This window comes from Trichechus manatus, unplaced genomic scaffold, assembly GCF_000243295.1.
Source record: "Trichechus manatus latirostris isolate Lorelei unplaced genomic scaffold, TriManLat1.0 scaffold00116, whole genome shotgun sequence".
Classification (NCBI taxonomy): domain Eukaryota; kingdom Metazoa; phylum Chordata; class Mammalia; order Sirenia; family Trichechidae; genus Trichechus; species Trichechus manatus.
The window spans coordinates 2,120,176-2,136,630 of NW_004444052.1; the positions used below are offsets into that span (position 1 = coordinate 2,120,176).

The window sequence follows — 16,455 nt, forward strand, 5'->3', positions numbered from 1 at the left end:
CATGTTTTCTAGACTAGTTATTGTAGAATTTGCTTCTGACACACATAAATGCTTTTGTTAGTACTGTCTCCATTCTTGGAACTTGGTAGGATCATCTGAGGAGCTTCATTAATAAGGCCGCATGCTAAGATGCCTGAATATATAGTTAAGGCATTAATAGAGATTATAGTTAAAAAGGCCTCAGAGCCATGTGTCAAGTGGAGTAATGTGAAGTGTCCTATTTAAAAAGGAAACTCGGAAGTGGAATAAAGTGGTGAGATAAGAACACGAGCATTGAAGATATAAGGCACATGTTTTATCACATTGTCATCGTGCAATGTGAAAAAAATCAAAATTTTAGTGTCTTATAAAGTTCTTAAGCAGCTGTATATTGTGATAAGAGGGAAAATGTCAGTGCAACAAATTTTTGAAATGTCTAATTTGGTGTGATTTCAGCGAGGAGGACATGTATCGTGCTGCGGATGAAATAGAAAAGGAGAAAGAATTACTTATACATGAAAGAGGGTCATCAGGTATGTCCGGAATTGTTTTATTTATAGAGTTCTTACTGTTTATGATAGAAAATGCCATTACATCGGTATATCCATCTTTAGAAAATATTAGGTGTACTTCCTAGGAAACATTTTCATGCATATGGTCTTATCAACGTCAGATGATTCATTTTGCCAAAGTATGTTGGGGGAAGAGTGCTTCCTGAAATTTTGAAATTTTAACACAAGTGTTCTTCCTGCGTCCTTTGCATTCTTTTTTGCACCTGTGAGGATTGTTTTGTTTAATCTCTTGAACCACCCTCTCTCAGTTCTTGATTTCCTTATATTTTTAGAGGGAGAGATGGTATTTGAAGTGCATTGTTCATTTCAAATTAAGGGTTTGTGGAGAAGCTAGCTTGGCTTGGATGGCTTTGCATGCAGATGACCATGTGAATCTGATTGATAAGAAAGAATGATCCTGCAGTTGATAGCATGCATTCTCTCATTGTTTTCTGATTTAGGGTGAGTGTTCTCCTCTGCCATGCCCTGTCTTCTCACCCCCCCCCAGGCCCTATGGAAGCTAGGGCAGGCATTATTCCTGGCTGGCCTCATGCAGGGACTGGGGGTGGGGGGGGGTGCTGCCCTGATTTGGGGATTGTTGTTGTTGTGTGCCATTGAGTCAATTCTGACTCACAGCATCCTCGTGACAGAGTAGAACTGCCCCATAGGATTTCCTAGGCTGTAATCTTACAGAAGTGGATTGCCAGGTTTTTCTTTTACAGAGCTGCTGAGTGGGTTCAAATTATCATCCTTTTGGTTAGCAGCCGAGCATATTACCTGTGTGATGTATGTGTTCTACTGGCTTGTTTTGAGAACTAGCTTCTGTTCACTTTGTGGTTAACAAAAGCATTCTCACATGTGTAATTAGGAACATGGTACACAGTGGGGTTTTTGGTAATAATTTCCGAGTCTTCCTCACTAGCAGTTGATGAAACTCTTCCCTGGGATGATCAAAGGAGATAAGGGTAGCAGCAGTGGGTACAAACATAGCGATGATTGTGAGGCTGGTGCAGGACTGGGCAGTGTCTCGTTTGGTCATATATAGGGTCGCTATGAGTCGGAAGCGACTCGGCAGCATCTAACAACAACAGTTCTTTGTAATGGTCCCAGCCAGGTGTGTCCCCTGGGCCACACTGTTGCTGTCCCACATGTAACTCCAGAGGTGCCTGTCTCTACTGCTGTACTCGCTCAGGGTTCACTTTGAGGTGCAGGGCCTTCACTGGTCATATTCCTAAGGAGACAGTGCTTCATCAGATATTGTTTCTTACTGCTCTGTTAGCAGGGACTTCCTGTTCCTCTCCCACCCTGCAGGTTCTCTGTCGGGATGCTCTTGTGTCCAGCATTGTAGCCCCACACAGGTGTTTTAGCTTTTTGGTGGCACTTATGACTTCCAGATTTAGTCTGAGATTAAAATGGAAGAGCCCTTTGCATTGCTTCTTGCATCTCTGTCCTTCTGGGTTCACAGTCCTTCCTGCAGTGCAGCCTTTGGAGTGCCTTCAGCAGGTCTGCTGGTGATGCACATTGTGTCAAGGCTGGTTTATATCTCCTTTTTTTACTGAACGATAAATAACTCCAGATGAGTTAGTTTCTTTAATCTTTTTGACGATTTTATTTTCCTGTCTTCTGGTTTTTTTGTAGTTGAAAATATTGCTGTCAGTTGAATGCTTGGTAGACAGTGTGTTTTCCTTCTGTCTTTGCCTCTGGTGTTCTGTGCTTTCTCCTTGATGTCTCTAACAGTGGGCTTTTTATAAACACATTGACTGGAATATTTGTTTCTTCTTGAATCTAAAGATGCGTCGTTATCATTAGTTTTGGAAAATTCTCAGCCATTATCTCTTTGAATATTGCCTTTTTCTTATTCTTCCTGTTTACTCCAGAACTCCAATCAGATGTTTGTTAGTCCTTAATCAGTCGTACAAAGCTCTTAATCACACTCTTTCATATACATGTGTCATTTGACATTCCCGATGCATTCTGTGAAATAGGACGTTATGTGATTTGGACGTTGTGCAAACACCATATTATATTCAGGCAGTCCATGGGTTACAAACATCTGACTTACGTACAACCCATAGTTATGAACCAACCCCTGTAAAGCCTATTAGGTTAAAAATTAAAGGTACATATGATGGTTCGTAACAATAAATGGGCTTTACTTTGTGATGTGCATCAAAACATTATTATTATTATTATTTCTGTATTGTTATATTAAAGATGTTTTAGTGTATCAGGAAGCATTTATTTAATGTGTTTTATGCATAGAAAAGTACACTATATACTAGGACAAACATTTGACTAACTGACATTAGATATGTCCACTATGTCCCATTCTCCTATTGGGATTTCTGAAATCTATTGTAACCTTATAAATCATACGCATGCGAAAGCTGGCTAATGAATAAGGAAGGCCAAGGAAGAATTGATGCCTTTGAATTATGGTGTTAGCAAAGAATATAGAATATACCACGGACTGCCAAAAGAACGAGCAAATCTGTCATGGAAGAAGTATAGCCAGAATGCTTCTTAGAAGACAGGATGGTGAGACTTTGTCTCACGTACTTTGGACACATTATCAGGAGGGACCAGTCCCTGGAGAAGGACATCATGCTGGGTAAAGCAGAGGATCAGCAAAAAAGAGGAAGACCCTCAACGAGATAGATTGACGCAATGGCTGCAATGATGGGCTCAAGTATAACAACAATTGTGAGGATGGTGTAGGACCGGGCAGCGTTTCGTCCTGTTGTACAGGACGCTACGAGTCGGAACGGACACGACACCTGACAACAACAACATCACAACATTATGGGACCACAGTCGGATATGCAGTTGGACGTTGCCCAGACGGGTGTTAGATGGCGCGTGGCTGTATGTGTTCCATCCGTTGTGTCCTGGGCGGTTTCTTCAGTCTGTTCTCTTTCTTTCTGTTTTCCCTCCAGTTTTACCTGGTCTTTTTGGTAGGGTGTTGCTCTTCACTCACGTTTCTTATCCACTCTTTTATTTCTTTAAGTGTTTTAAACGTACTCTTCTATATCTGATAATTCCATTGTCTGATTATCTAATGATGCCAGCTGTTATTTTTGCCTGTTTCTTTGTTTCTTCAAATTTTGGATTGTAAGCTCAGCTTCTGCCCCTCTGTGCAGCGCCTGTGCCTCCTGGCTTGAGTGTCAGAGAATTTGGCCCTGTTTCTAGTAGAACCCCAGGGTGTCACCTACAATGGACCACTGTATGTTAATTTCTAGACTGGAGGGCCCATCTGTGATTATAAATTTTCAGGGGAGGCAGAAGTTCTCTTATCCTCTCTGTCAATGAAGAGATTCTTTTCAGCTAGTCCACAGGTCCACAAATTCTGACTTATGGACCAAATTCAGCCCACTGCCCGGTTTTGTAAATAAAATTTTATTGAAACATGTTTATTGGACCATGTCTGCCACATTCTTGCTACAATGTGACAGAGAACTTATGGTCCTCAGAACCTAAATTATTTTCTTTCTGGCCCATCATAGTAACAGGTTGTCCATACCTGCCCTAGTCCACCCTCTGAGGGTCTGAGTCCTTGTCTGTCACCTGTATAGTAGTTAAGGACCAAACCTCTTGGTTAATTCACCTCTTGCTTAGCACTTTGGTTTTCAGCTTCCCTTTTTTTGGAGGGGAGGGTGGTACATTAGAAATGTTCTTTTCTGGAAATAACAATCAGAGTCTGTATGTTTTGCAGTTAAACAAAAAGAGGAACTGTTGTAGACTATAAGCTGCTAGAGGTCAGGCGCCTCCTTGCCCTGCACCTCCAGCTCCTAGTCTGATGCATGGCATGTTCTCCCAAGGCACAGTAGCCAACTGGGAATTCGTTTACCACATGGGTAACAGCTGTGCAAGTGCTCCATTTCCCTGCCCTGCCCAGGGGCCAGGTCTTGTCTTGGTGTGGGCAGGAATAAGGAATGCAGGCGAGGGGAGCAGGAAGCAGGACTTTCTCCCCAGGAGGCCCTTCCTGGCTGGACATGTGAGAGTACACATGGTGCTCTCCGTTCAAGCTCATACCCCATCTGGTAGGAGAATGTGGCCCACAAGTGTCCCGTACTCTGGACATTGCAAGTTCCTCGTACATGGTGAGGAGGTGAATGGAAAGACAAAGACAGGGACCATTGCCCTTCACTGAGTAGACACTCAAAACATACAGTTCTTGAATTTAAAACTTGACTTTGAGGGTTGACTCTGCAGCCTGGGTATTTGTGGTCCCTGATACCTTAGGGTCTGTTTCACTTGTAAGCCTGTCCTGACATATACCATAGATAAATGTTTCTACGTTATTTGTATATGTGTTATTTTCCCTTTTATATAAGAGGTTTATTTGTCTTTGAAAAGGATTCATAATGAGATTTGTAAAATAGGCCGTTCTTGTAGTTTAAAAAAAAAATTGATTTTCCTAAACTGCAAGGAGGATTTAAGGCTCTTCCTGGGGGCGTCTGCAGCTCTGTGGGCTTGGTCCCCCTCGTGGCTGTCACACCTGGTGTATTGCTGTTGCCTTTTCTTCAGTCATCTGTAAGCTCACTCAGGACAGAATCAACGTTTTCCTAGTCTTTGTGTCCCCAGTGCCTGGCTCATAGTTTGGCATATATTAGACACTCAGTAACATTTGTTGAATTGATTATCCCATTTTCATTTTATGTATAATTTCCTCAGGAGTAAATCTCGTAAGGTATTTGTATTTCTGGCCTAATTTTATTGTTAACATCTATGTCTTCGGTTGTTTCAAAAGGAAGTTAAGGGTGCCTGAGAGCTTACCTCACTTTCTTCCCAAAACACGCACAAACATACCCATGAGCGTGCATGTGCGTAGACCACAGAATAAACCCCAAACCTCGCAAGTTAAACAGGGAAAATCGAACACTGCTCTTTATCGTATCATTTCTCTGATCATAAGTCATGTTTTTGATTTTTGGGGATACGTTATTAGAGTCAGATGAGGCCTGTGGTTCAACTAATGTTGAGAGCTCTATCACCTTCTCATTTATCATTAATAACTTAGGGCCACTCAGGATCAGGACAGGATATAAATCAGTAAAGACAATTCAGTATTGCTTTGTTATAGTAGGTGTTATCTCTTTGTATAATGAATGTACAAATCATCAAGTGTATTTTCTCATAGTCTAGATTATTGCATCTTTGATTTGATAAAGTATTCATAGATACTTGTGTATCAGTGGAGTTCCAGGTGCTGAGGATGCAGCTGAGAAACCAAACAAAGCTTCTGCCCTCCAGGAGCTTATATTTTACTGTGTGTGTGTGTGTGTGTGTGTGTGTGTGTGTGTGTGTGTGTGTGTGTGTGTGTGTGTGTGTGTGTGTGGGGAGAGCAGTATAGAAAAATAAATATGTCAGGTATTGATAAGCGCTGTCTTGGAAGAAGTGCAACCAGAATGCTCCTTAGAAGCAAGGATGGTGACACTTTGTCTCACGTAATTTGGACATGTTATCAGGAGGAGCCAGTCCATGGACAAGGACATCATGCTTGGTAAAGTAGAGGGTCAGTGAAAAAGAGGGAGACCCTCAGCAAGATGGATTGACACAGTGGCTGCAACAGTGGGCTCAAGCATAACAAGGACTGTGAGGATGGCGCAGAACCAGGGAGTATTTTCTTCTGTTGTACATAGGGTTGCTATGAGTTGGAACTAACTCAGTGGTCCAACAACAACATTGATAAGTGCTAAGAAGAAAAACAAAACATTGCCAAGGTAATAGCGACTGCAGGTGTGTGTGATTGTGTGCTAGAAGGCTCAGGTGACATTTGAGCAGAGACCTGCATGGAATGAGAGAGCAGCCCTGCGGGACTCTGTCTGTGTTAGAGGAGCACCAGGGAGGATTCCAGGTGAGGGGCTGGAGCAGTGTCAGTGTCGGGGGTGGCGGGAGCTGAGGCCAGAGAGGTCGTGGGGGGCAAGCTGGGTCAGGCGGGGCCTTGTAGGTGGGGACATGAATCTCACCCTGCGCGAGATGGGAAGCCACTGGAGCTCTGCACCCAGGAGTGATGAGCTCAGCTGACTTAGGTTTTAAATGGATCTCACTGCTACCACGTGGAGAAGGGTATGTAGGGTGTGGTGACGAGGGAGACCTATTGGGAGACCTCTGTGGTTATCTAGGAGAGAGGTAATGGTGTGTGACCCAGGGTATAGGCAGTGGTGGAATTCTGAATTTTTTTGGAAGTGAGAAAGTGAGGAGTAAAGGGTGATCCCGAAGTAAAACAGCACCGTTATACTGATGATGCTTTGTTTCATTGTTTTCCTATTTTTTTGATTCCTTAACAGAACCCAGATTAAGTGTAGCTCCTGAAATGGATATCATGGACTACTGCAAAAAAGAATGGAGGGGAAATACGCAAAAAGCAACGTGCATGAAAAAGGTATGACAAATATGTCCACGTATCACAGGTCTTTCAAATAGTCTGTCATTAGTTATTACTTAATATGCCCTTTTGTATTTTTAAAAGTTACCTATGATAACTGCTTGCTATTTGATATATAAATATTGGTGTTCTAATTTTAGACATAAGGAAATAGACCTCAGAGATAGGGGACTTGTTTAGAGCCCAGTACAGGTTGTCCCCGACTTACGACCGGGTTTCGTTCTGACGACTCCGTTATAAGTCAGTTCTGATGTAAGTCAAGTACCTTTTTTTTTTTTTTTTTAGTTTTCGTTATTATTGCCTTTTATTATCCGTATCTTTGTAAGTCTGATCTTTGAACATCTGAGAGTGAACATCTGAGAATGATAACATCGGCAAATTATATGCTGCAACAGTGTACATAGTACTCACTACTAACAATAAGATGTACCAAAAAAAAACCAACAGGGAGTCGTAATTGCGGTTTGTTAACAACTCGAATACGCCATAAGTTGGGGACCCACCTGTATTAATAGAGAGTCAGCACCAGTTATTCAGGAACTGAATTGCTTTGTGAAACAGAATGATTCTGCAGTTCAGAGTTGGGCCAGCTGTCGCTCATCCCCTTGGTCCTTGGGGACTGGCCACCTTGGCCTGGTGTTGTCAGAGCCTTAGGGGTGGGCACTGGAGCTGTTCCTGGGACTGGCTGAGTCCAGTCTCCCACTGCCCCTCGTCTTAGGGGCCTAGGCCCTCTGGACCCCCTATGCAGAGAGATCTGGAACTGGCCACCTTCGTTAAGGGTATCCTAGGAACTGCCCTCCCAGTCGTATTGCATGGATTGGGACCCTCGGGTCATCTCGGAGGCTGTAGGATAACAGCTGCGATTCCCACAGTGTGGTGCTGCTGTGACCGGGCTGGTTCTGCTCACATAGAGCCAATGTTTGTTGCTCAGGTCAAACACCTTGACCCCAATACACTGCACAGCCAATCGAACAGCAAATCCTATTGGATCTACCTGCAAAAAACACCTTGACCCCAATACACTGCACAGCCAATCGAACAGCAAATCCTATTGGATCTACCTGCAAAATGTGTCCTGAATCCAACATTCCTAATTGTTAGGTTGAACCATGTGAAATTGCTACTATTTGACTGTTTTCAACCTACAAAAACAGCAATTTCAATCTAATAATTCCCCACCTCTTGTAACCGCTGGGTTATATCCTTTGTTCACTTTTCTATTGGAATTATGTAAATTATGAATTTAAATATACTTCTATATTACAGACATTGACCTGTCATTTTTAAGAGAAATATTTTTCAACTTTTTAAAAAAAATTTTTTTAATGTTTAAAATTTTCCTTTTTTTTTTTTTAATGTTTGAATACATTTATTTTTTTCCTTAGAGCTTGTTTTTGTAGAAGATTTTGCATCTTTCAGTAGGCACCTCAAGTGCGTCTGCCTGTGTGAAGTGGGCTGGCCTTTGTCAGAAGGCAAGCTGCCACCTTTAAAACTCTTTTGAGAGCAGATGTCAGCACTTAGTCCCCACAAGTCTGGTGTCTAGATTGTTTGCATGCCAGGCGCTTGCTGGGGGCTCAGCAGTGAAACACCTGCATTCTGCACACCTGCCAGAGGTTAGGTTCAGAACATTTTTATCTTTTTATGGCTGTCTAACCAGCCACACTTAGATGTTCCTACTTCCTGCCTTGTATCAATTTAGATAACCAGGAAGCCAAGTATCTAAACTATGTTTCCTCAGCTTTCCCAGAAATGTTTTCACTGACTTGCGATTCTGCTTCACAACCTTAGCCTTTTGAGAGCATTGCTTTTAGCAGTTGGTGACTTGAAGACTGTAATCGAAGATTTCTTCTAAGTCATCCAGATATCCACATTCAGGAGCTTGTGCTAAAAGCATTCTTCTGTGGGTTTTGCACCAGGGAAAGATTTGACCCTGTAGGTGGAGTCTTTCAGTGACCAGGTAATCACCACCCGGTCAGTTAGAAAAGCACCACATCTGGACCCACCCTCAGTGATATAGCGCATCTCTGGTGCCTGGCGACAGCTTAGTTCTCAGTTCTGTATTAGTCCTTACTTGTCTACGTGTATATTCTTTATTTTGGATATTCTTTTGGAAGTAAGCATTATAAATCCAGTTTAATTTACAAAGCTTGTTTCCACTCTGACATAGCATGAGTAATGAGTGCATTTGGAAAGATGCAGTGTCCATTGAATGAGCCATCATAAGTGCTGCTGCGGGAGTGGGGGGTTCACCATAGGGAAGACGTGCATATGGTAGGTGTGATGGGCCCTCATATGCCACAGTGGTTGGATAACTAAATACAAAGGCCGCTCTCCAGATATTATTATTGGAAAGAAGTGCTTCAGGGACCTCTCCCCATCATATTCACTTAGAACATCGTCCTCTGATTTGAGTCTGAGCAGGTCTGTCTGGGGAGGTCAGGTCACTGCAGGTGCCTGTGCAAGTCACTGGGGTTCCTTGTGTCCTTTTATGTACACTTCAGAATTGTCCAGTTGATGCTGTCTTTGAGTGACTGAGTATGCCACTGAACAGTTTCATTTCCTCATTTCACTTCCAGACTGAGCAAGAATGGCACTTCAATCCACTTTTTTTTAAAATTTAACAGAATTATCCAGTTATCTCCTAGCGTGTCAAACCAAAAAACCCGTTGGCAGTCGAGCTGATTCCAACTCATAGCAACCCTATAGAGCAGAGTAGAACTTCCCCATAGGGTTTCCAAGGAGTGGCTGGTGGATTCGAACTGCCAGCCTTTTGGTTAGCAGCCAAGCTCTTAACCACTGCGCCACCAGGGCTCCGTCTAGCATGTAGACTTCTTTATATATACCGAACAAATTTGGGATTTGATATATATTTTTCAATGCAGAGATACAAACTTAGCACATTTTCTCAGTCTCTCCTGCCTCTTCATTAAAGAGGTTAAGGTCCCCGTGAACACAGAATAAGCCCTGCAGGATATTAGTGATCAGTAAGTGAATGTTACAATAGTTGCTTAGAAAGGGACGTATAACTCCAACTTTGGGGGTGGCAGACATGTTTTAACAATACTTTGTATATTTTATATGTCTAGCCTATTGTGTATGTTGCATATGCTGATACTTCACAGAGTACTCATGTTTGATAACTTCTTTTGATTAATAAAAAAGGGGTTGGAATGTCCCACATAAAGGATTCGGCCAGTCTTGTTTCCATTCTTCCAGCAATCTGGGACAGTTTTTCCCCACAGGAATAAAACTCTCCCTGCCACTTGAAGTCAGTAATGACCTACCTTGGATTCTTTGATACTTTCACCCAGGGCTACGAGGAAGTTTCTCAGAAATTCACCTCCATAAGGTGCGTTCGCGGTGACAACTACTGTGCACTGAGGGCTACGCTGTTCCAGGCGATGAGCCAGCCGGCGGAGCTGCCCCTCTGGCTGCAGGACCCGGAGCTCACGCTGGTATGCTGCCACCACAGGTTTGAGTCTGCAGTGTTTCACGTGGCTGCGTGAGAAGACTTCCCCTTTCTGCCCATGCTCTTGCGAGTAGTATTGCCTGTGACACGATGTCAGCTCGTGGGTGTGCTCAGGTCTGTGTGGCTGGGGTGATTTCACCTAGTAAAATGGCCGAGAATAGTGGATGTTTCCCAGATAAGGAAAGCAATAGAACTGATTCAAGCAGGTCAGCTAAATTAAAGAGCAGATGTTTAGAGTTTGTAAAAAGCGATTTGGAACGGTTCGACTTCATTGTTGGTGTTTACATCAAGTGGGCAATATATTTTATGATTTTATGGTTCAAGAACCTGCCAGGTGTTTAGAAAACACATTTCTTGTTTGACTCAGGAAATAAGTAGAACCCTCTGTACAACATTAGGGGGACTGGCTTTGTGGGCGACTGAGCAGCTACACGGGAAAAGAGCTGATAATGTCACCTTGGAGAGGCTTCCTGGGGAGGTGTGATTGTTAAGGTTGTGTGTCAACTTGGCTGGGCCACGATTCTCAATGGTTTGGCAGTTATGATGTAGTTTGGCAGCTATGTATTGATGTAATCACCTCCATGAGATCTGATACAATGTGATCACCTCCATGATGAGAACTGTTGTGAGCAGCCAGTCAGTTGAAAGAGAGTTTCCTTGGGGGTGTGGCCTGCATCCAGTACAGGTGGACCTTCTGTCAAGGCTCACTGGCTTTTGCTCACTCTGGATCCTGCAGCTGGCTGTTCATCTGACCTCTGGTTCTTGGGACTGGACCTAGCAGCTTACCTGCTATCTTACCTTACCAATCTTGGGATTTGTTGGCCTCAGCAGCCTGTGAGCCAGAGGCCTGCTGTCTGAGCTTCCGATCTTGGGTTCACCAGCCCCTGCAGCTATGTGAGTTAGGAGAAGCCTCCAGCCTGATGCACAGGACTTGGGACTTTACAGCTTCTACAACCTTGTGAGCCATTTCCTTGATGTAACTCTCTCTATATGTATATTTATATGCTGCACTGGTTTTGCTTTTCTAGAGAACCCAGCCTAAGACGGGAGGGTCAGAAGCTGTGTCCCAGGCCTGGCCCTTGTTAGTGTTTTAAGTCTGTGACTTGGTGGTGACTGGAAAGCTGTGCATCCGTGTGTCCTTGCCACAGATCAGACAGGGTCACGTAAAAATAAACCGGATGATAGAATATCCCAAAAGATTCTGGTGGCAGGAATGATTGAGCAGAAATGACCATATGACATTAATTGGAAGAAAATCTGTAACCCATAACTTTAGTTTAAAAAAAAATGGCGCAAGTGCTGGCTGGGAGCAATCTGTCTTAACGGCAGTTGATGAAGGAAAAAAAGGCCTCGGGGCTTTAACTGATTGCAAGCCCAGCGTGAGCCCGCACAGAACGCGGTGTCCAGCAGTGCTGACACGCTGGCTGCATGGGAAGGAATGCTGTCTGCAGCCCAGGCAGTAGCAGTCCCAGCGGGAGCAGGACTGGCCAGAGCCCATCTCACGGACCGAGCTCAGCTCTCTTCCCCGAGTCTTCACTAGCAGATGGACCTTGAGAGGAGCGTGACCAAGGTGATTCGTCTCATTTGGGGAATAGTTAGAGGAGCAGGGGATACTCTCCTGGAGAGAAGACAACTTCTAGAGGAAACTGGTTGCTAGATAAGATGTTTGAGGCCTGTTAGGTGGTCAAGGGACCCACAGCTCCAGAGGGCAAGACCAGGGCCAGTGGGTGGAGGATACTGTCTGCCTATTTTATGATTATCCATTTCTTAAACCAGTTTAAAAATCAGCATACCTACATGAACCATCCAAACCTTGTCTGTGAAAGATATTTTCTTCTAAGCAACGATGTATGTCATCTTAAGCAGGTTTCCTAGTATAAGCTTATTTTTCTATATATACAGAGGTAAAAGAAATTGGTACGCTAGGCTGTTTTTTCCTTTGCACATCACGGCATTTATTAGTAGTGAAGTATTTCCGAATCGTTGGTTGGTTGACGGAAGGATGCCTGTGGACGGATGCCTGTGGACATGAGGCAGTGTCAGGAAGCCCTTGAGGAGTGATGGCTCTGTTTTAACTTCCATTCTTGACAACGATCACTTAATTTATATATTGTGACCTAAAATCCTCGATGTTAGGCTGAGTTTTCCTTTTGAGCCTTTAACGACCTGTTTACATTTATGGACTTAGTTGGCATCATGAATTTGAATTTTTATACTTTCCCAGAAACTGTTGTAAGCAGTGTTCTAAGTAATTAAACATATAAAACACTTCCTATAAAAGTAAAGCACAGCTGCCTTCTATTTTACTGACAGGATGTGTTTGGGTAAGGTCATCAGCCTTATTAATAGTAGCCCAGGCAGGTTGCGTCCATTTCTGATTGGTATTAGACTGCATTGTGTGCAGGAGCTACGGGGCCCTGAGGTGGGTTACCTGGCTGATTTTTTAGTTTCTAAGGAATTCTTTCCAATTTCTTCTGTGTATTAGGCAACAAATAAAATGTTTCTCTTGACCAACGAATTAGTTGGTCACAGTGGTGTTACTTTTGTCGTCTAACCTTTATTGAAAGCCAAAAGGCCCAGGAAAACACATCATACCTGCCTGTGAGTTTCGTAGTTCAGTAAACTTTGCTGCTGCTACGTGACAGATGAGGAAACAACTTTGTTCTTTTCTTGCTCTCGTCCGACCAGAAGACTTGTTCTGTATTGATTTTTCCCACAGTTTGCCATGGTTCGCCCAGCTTCTGTACACAGTTGTTTTGTTACATCACTCAGAGGCTTGCTGAGGTGACACGTTCACCAGGTGCTTCACAGTCGAGGTGCCAGTGCCTGAGGGGCACACAAACTTTGTCTGGTGGTGCGCGACCAAACTGTTTCCACCTCCTCCCTGTGGCAGGCTTCCTGTGATGCTGTACTATGCTGTTCTCATTCTGGCCCGTGCACCCTGTCTTCCCTTGCAAAGTCCACCCTGAGAAGGGCCTCGTTGAATGAGCGAGTACATGGTGGGGTGTGCTGGAAGACCAGGGCTGGAACCAAGGGCGGCAGAAGGGGTGGAGGTAGTGGGGAGGCTCACAGAGCTGGATGGTCAGTGGGGTACCTGGTCCACCACGCCCGGAAGTGGGGAACACTCAGCATATCCACATATTACTTGGAAACACGTGTGCTTGAGACGAGCAGTCAAGTGAACTGTTAAATAATTCTGTTGCCTTAAAAAAGAAGGTTGTACAGAGTTTTGGTTTGAAAGGCAATGTGCCCCTCTCCTACCCATCTTCCTAGTGGGTAGGAATCATTTGTGCCCTGTCACAGTAAAATCTGGCTTGCTCTTGGAACTTGGTATATATTACTTGCGTTAAAAAACAGGATAGACTTGCTGTTATAAACACTTGGACTGGGTCTGCAGTAAATCAAAACCAAACCCGTTGCTATCGGGTTGATTCTGGCTCATGGTGAGCACGTGTGTTACAGAGTACAACTGCTCCATAGGGTTTTCTTGGCTGTAATCGTTATGGAAGCAGATTGCCAGACCTTTCTTCTGTGGTGCTGCTGGCTGGGCAGGTCCGAACTGCCAACCTTTAGGGGAGTAGTCCAGGGCAAACCATTTGTGCTACCCGGGGATCTTAAGACCCACAGCAGCCCTTCTGGAAATGGATCTGTGTCAGTTTGTCTTGTTCCTTGGTCCTACTGAAGTGCCGACGACCTCTTACCACTGCGCTGTGTCCATTGACAGCCATGTGTCCTGCTCACAACACAGACACCTCTGTTGCTCTGTGTGCACGTGGCCTTTGGAAGTCCCGGGGGCACTGGCCGCTTCTGGAACCACAGAAAGGCTTCTCTCAGCAGGCAGCTTGGAGGGAATAGCGTTTCACTATTACTAACTAGGGTCTCCCGAATGGCGCTGGCTCAGCATTAACCCACCTATCTTCAGCTGTGGGGACAGACAGGGCCTGGGACACCTCAGTGTGTTCAGGAGTCTGTAGACCCAGAACCAGCCTCGGCCCATGGCTTCAGGCCACACACTGCTCACGTCCCTGACCTCTGGTGTGTTCCATCAGGATGCTCAGGTGAACCCAGAGAAGTCATGTTTGTCCCTGAGGCATACATAGCCTTTAGCTAGCTGCATCCGCATCCCTTTGCAGGTTGCGAGATGTCCTGTGTGGATTCTGTCATTTCTGCTGTCATAGAACGTCAGTTGGTTTCAGGACATTCAAGGGAAACAGGAGAGCTAGACAGGAAGGCCTTCCCCTTAATGTGAGCACAGTGAGAGATACCCCAGGTGTTCCTCTGCTGCTGCCCAGCTTCTCGGCCTTGCTGTTCCCACCTGTGAGGTGGAGCTTTGTCCTGACCCACTCCTCAGCCCCTGAGAGGGGGCAGTCTATAGGGCAAGGGTCCTCGGGTTTCCACATACACTACGTTTTGGAATGTCTCTCTGACTGGGTGGGACCTGTGGTGGTGTTTTCTTAGAGTGGAATACACTGTACTTCAGAGCTCTTTTGTTGAATTAGCTTTGGGGTTGACAACACGTTTTTGTTATTTGTTAACCCTTTAATCTTGGTGGTGACTTCAAGAATTGTAGCCATTTGCTAGAGAAAACAGACTGTTAATTCTGTCACAAATGGAGTTACATCTAAGCTAATTACTACTTTAATCTTAAATATATCCTATAGAAAATTCTTACCTTATTTCTGCTTAAATCCTCTTTATTTTAATAAAAGCACAGTCTTTTTATGCTTAGTAGAAAAGATTAGCTCTTTGTGTTTCTGTGTGTTATGACGGAGGAGCCCTAGTGGTGCAGTGGTTAAGCTCTCAGCTGCTAACCAAAAGGTTGGCAGTTCGAACCCACCAGCTGCTCCGTGGGAGAAAGATACGGCAGTCTGCTTCCGTGAAGATTACAGCCTTGGAATCCCTGTGGGGCAGTTCTACTCTGTCCTTCCTGTACGGTCGCTGTCAGAATCGACTTGGTGGCAGTGGTATGTGTTACGACTCCTGAAAGCATACATTCAGTTTTTGTTTTTTTCTTCTAAATAAATAATCTTGACTCCATTGTTCTTTCCTAATTGTTTTGTGCTTTTCACTCCTCGTTTTTGGACTTTTCTGGGAGAAGACTGCCCTGAATTGGAGAGTTAATCTAGCGCCAGCATGACCACTGCCTGGAAGCAGTGAGGAATGACCCCTTAGGTTTCCCTGTGTGTAGTCAGGGCTCTGGGTCTCCTGAGTGAGTCAGCGGAGCATGGCCTGCCTTAAACCCTGGCCACGTCCCCTACTCTCCTGACCTCGTCTTCCCAGCTCTCCCTTGCGGAGCCAGTGTTTTCTGCACAGTCGCAGCTCTCTGTGCCAGCTGTGATTCCAGCTTGCTGCCACTTGAGGGCATGCTAGGTTCTGGCGATGAGCCCGAGAACCTGAGTGGGAGGTTTTGCAGCAGAGCCCCCACAAGCTGCCGAACTGGCGCACAGCGTGAGGTGGCCTGGGCTGGGTGGCTCTGAGGGGGCCGTCATCTGTCCTGCTCCTCATAAGCCGAGAGCGTAACCCCCCGTGTGTGATTGTAGATTGTCATCACTGTGGTGACCCCAAGAGTCATTTACGTCCCTGTTGTGGTTCTGATTTTTGCAGAGATGAAACCACCTTAGTTTCCCACAGTTGCGCTAGCTGGAGCAGGTAAAGCTGGAATTCCCATTCACGAAAAGGGCTTTAGAGCTTCCGACTGCGGTGGAACTGAACACATGGCCTCATTGCCGCCATCTTTACAACAGTTAAATAAGGTTCCATGTAGCGCGTTGTAGGATTTAATTATTCTTTTATGATCTCTAAACTTGGAGGTGAACTTTTTTTTTCTTTGTGAATTTTGTAGCAGTTGAAGTAATATGGCTCTGCCCAGCCTCCTTGTGTGATTTTTCTCCTGACACGCCCAAGGCTGCCCGGAGAGTCTGGGTTCCCATGCTGTCATCCATCAAGCTGAGTCTCAGCTTGCCTTTCACACTCCAGGTTCTATGGATAATTAGGAGAAAACAAAATAAATACTCCGGAGGAAAAAGGAAACGGAGAGCATGTAGCTGGCGGTTCTCTCACAGCCCGGG

The 16,455-nt window shown here is 44.7% G+C and overlaps 1 protein-coding gene across 3 annotated transcripts in view; it reads left to right on the forward strand.

The window, feature by feature from the left end:
• OTULIN (OTU deubiquitinase with linear linkage specificity) overlaps positions 1 to 16,455 on the forward strand; it is a 42,181-nt gene that overhangs the window by 12,679 nt on the left and 13,047 nt on the right. Inside the window, exons 2-4 of one of the 3 annotated variants that reach the window (XM_023738394.1) lie at positions 436 to 512; positions 6,821 to 6,915; positions 10,230 to 10,373. In XM_023738394.1, the coding sequence (XP_023594162.1) occupies positions 446 to 512; positions 6,821 to 6,915; positions 10,230 to 10,373 (306 nt within the window). In that variant the 5' untranslated portion in view covers positions 436 to 445. Of the gene's footprint in view, positions 1 to 435; positions 513 to 6,271; positions 6,388 to 6,820; positions 6,916 to 10,229; positions 10,374 to 16,455 lie in introns of those variants that run through there. The other 2 variants (XM_023738395.1, XM_023738396.1) reach the window with 2 other exon arrangements.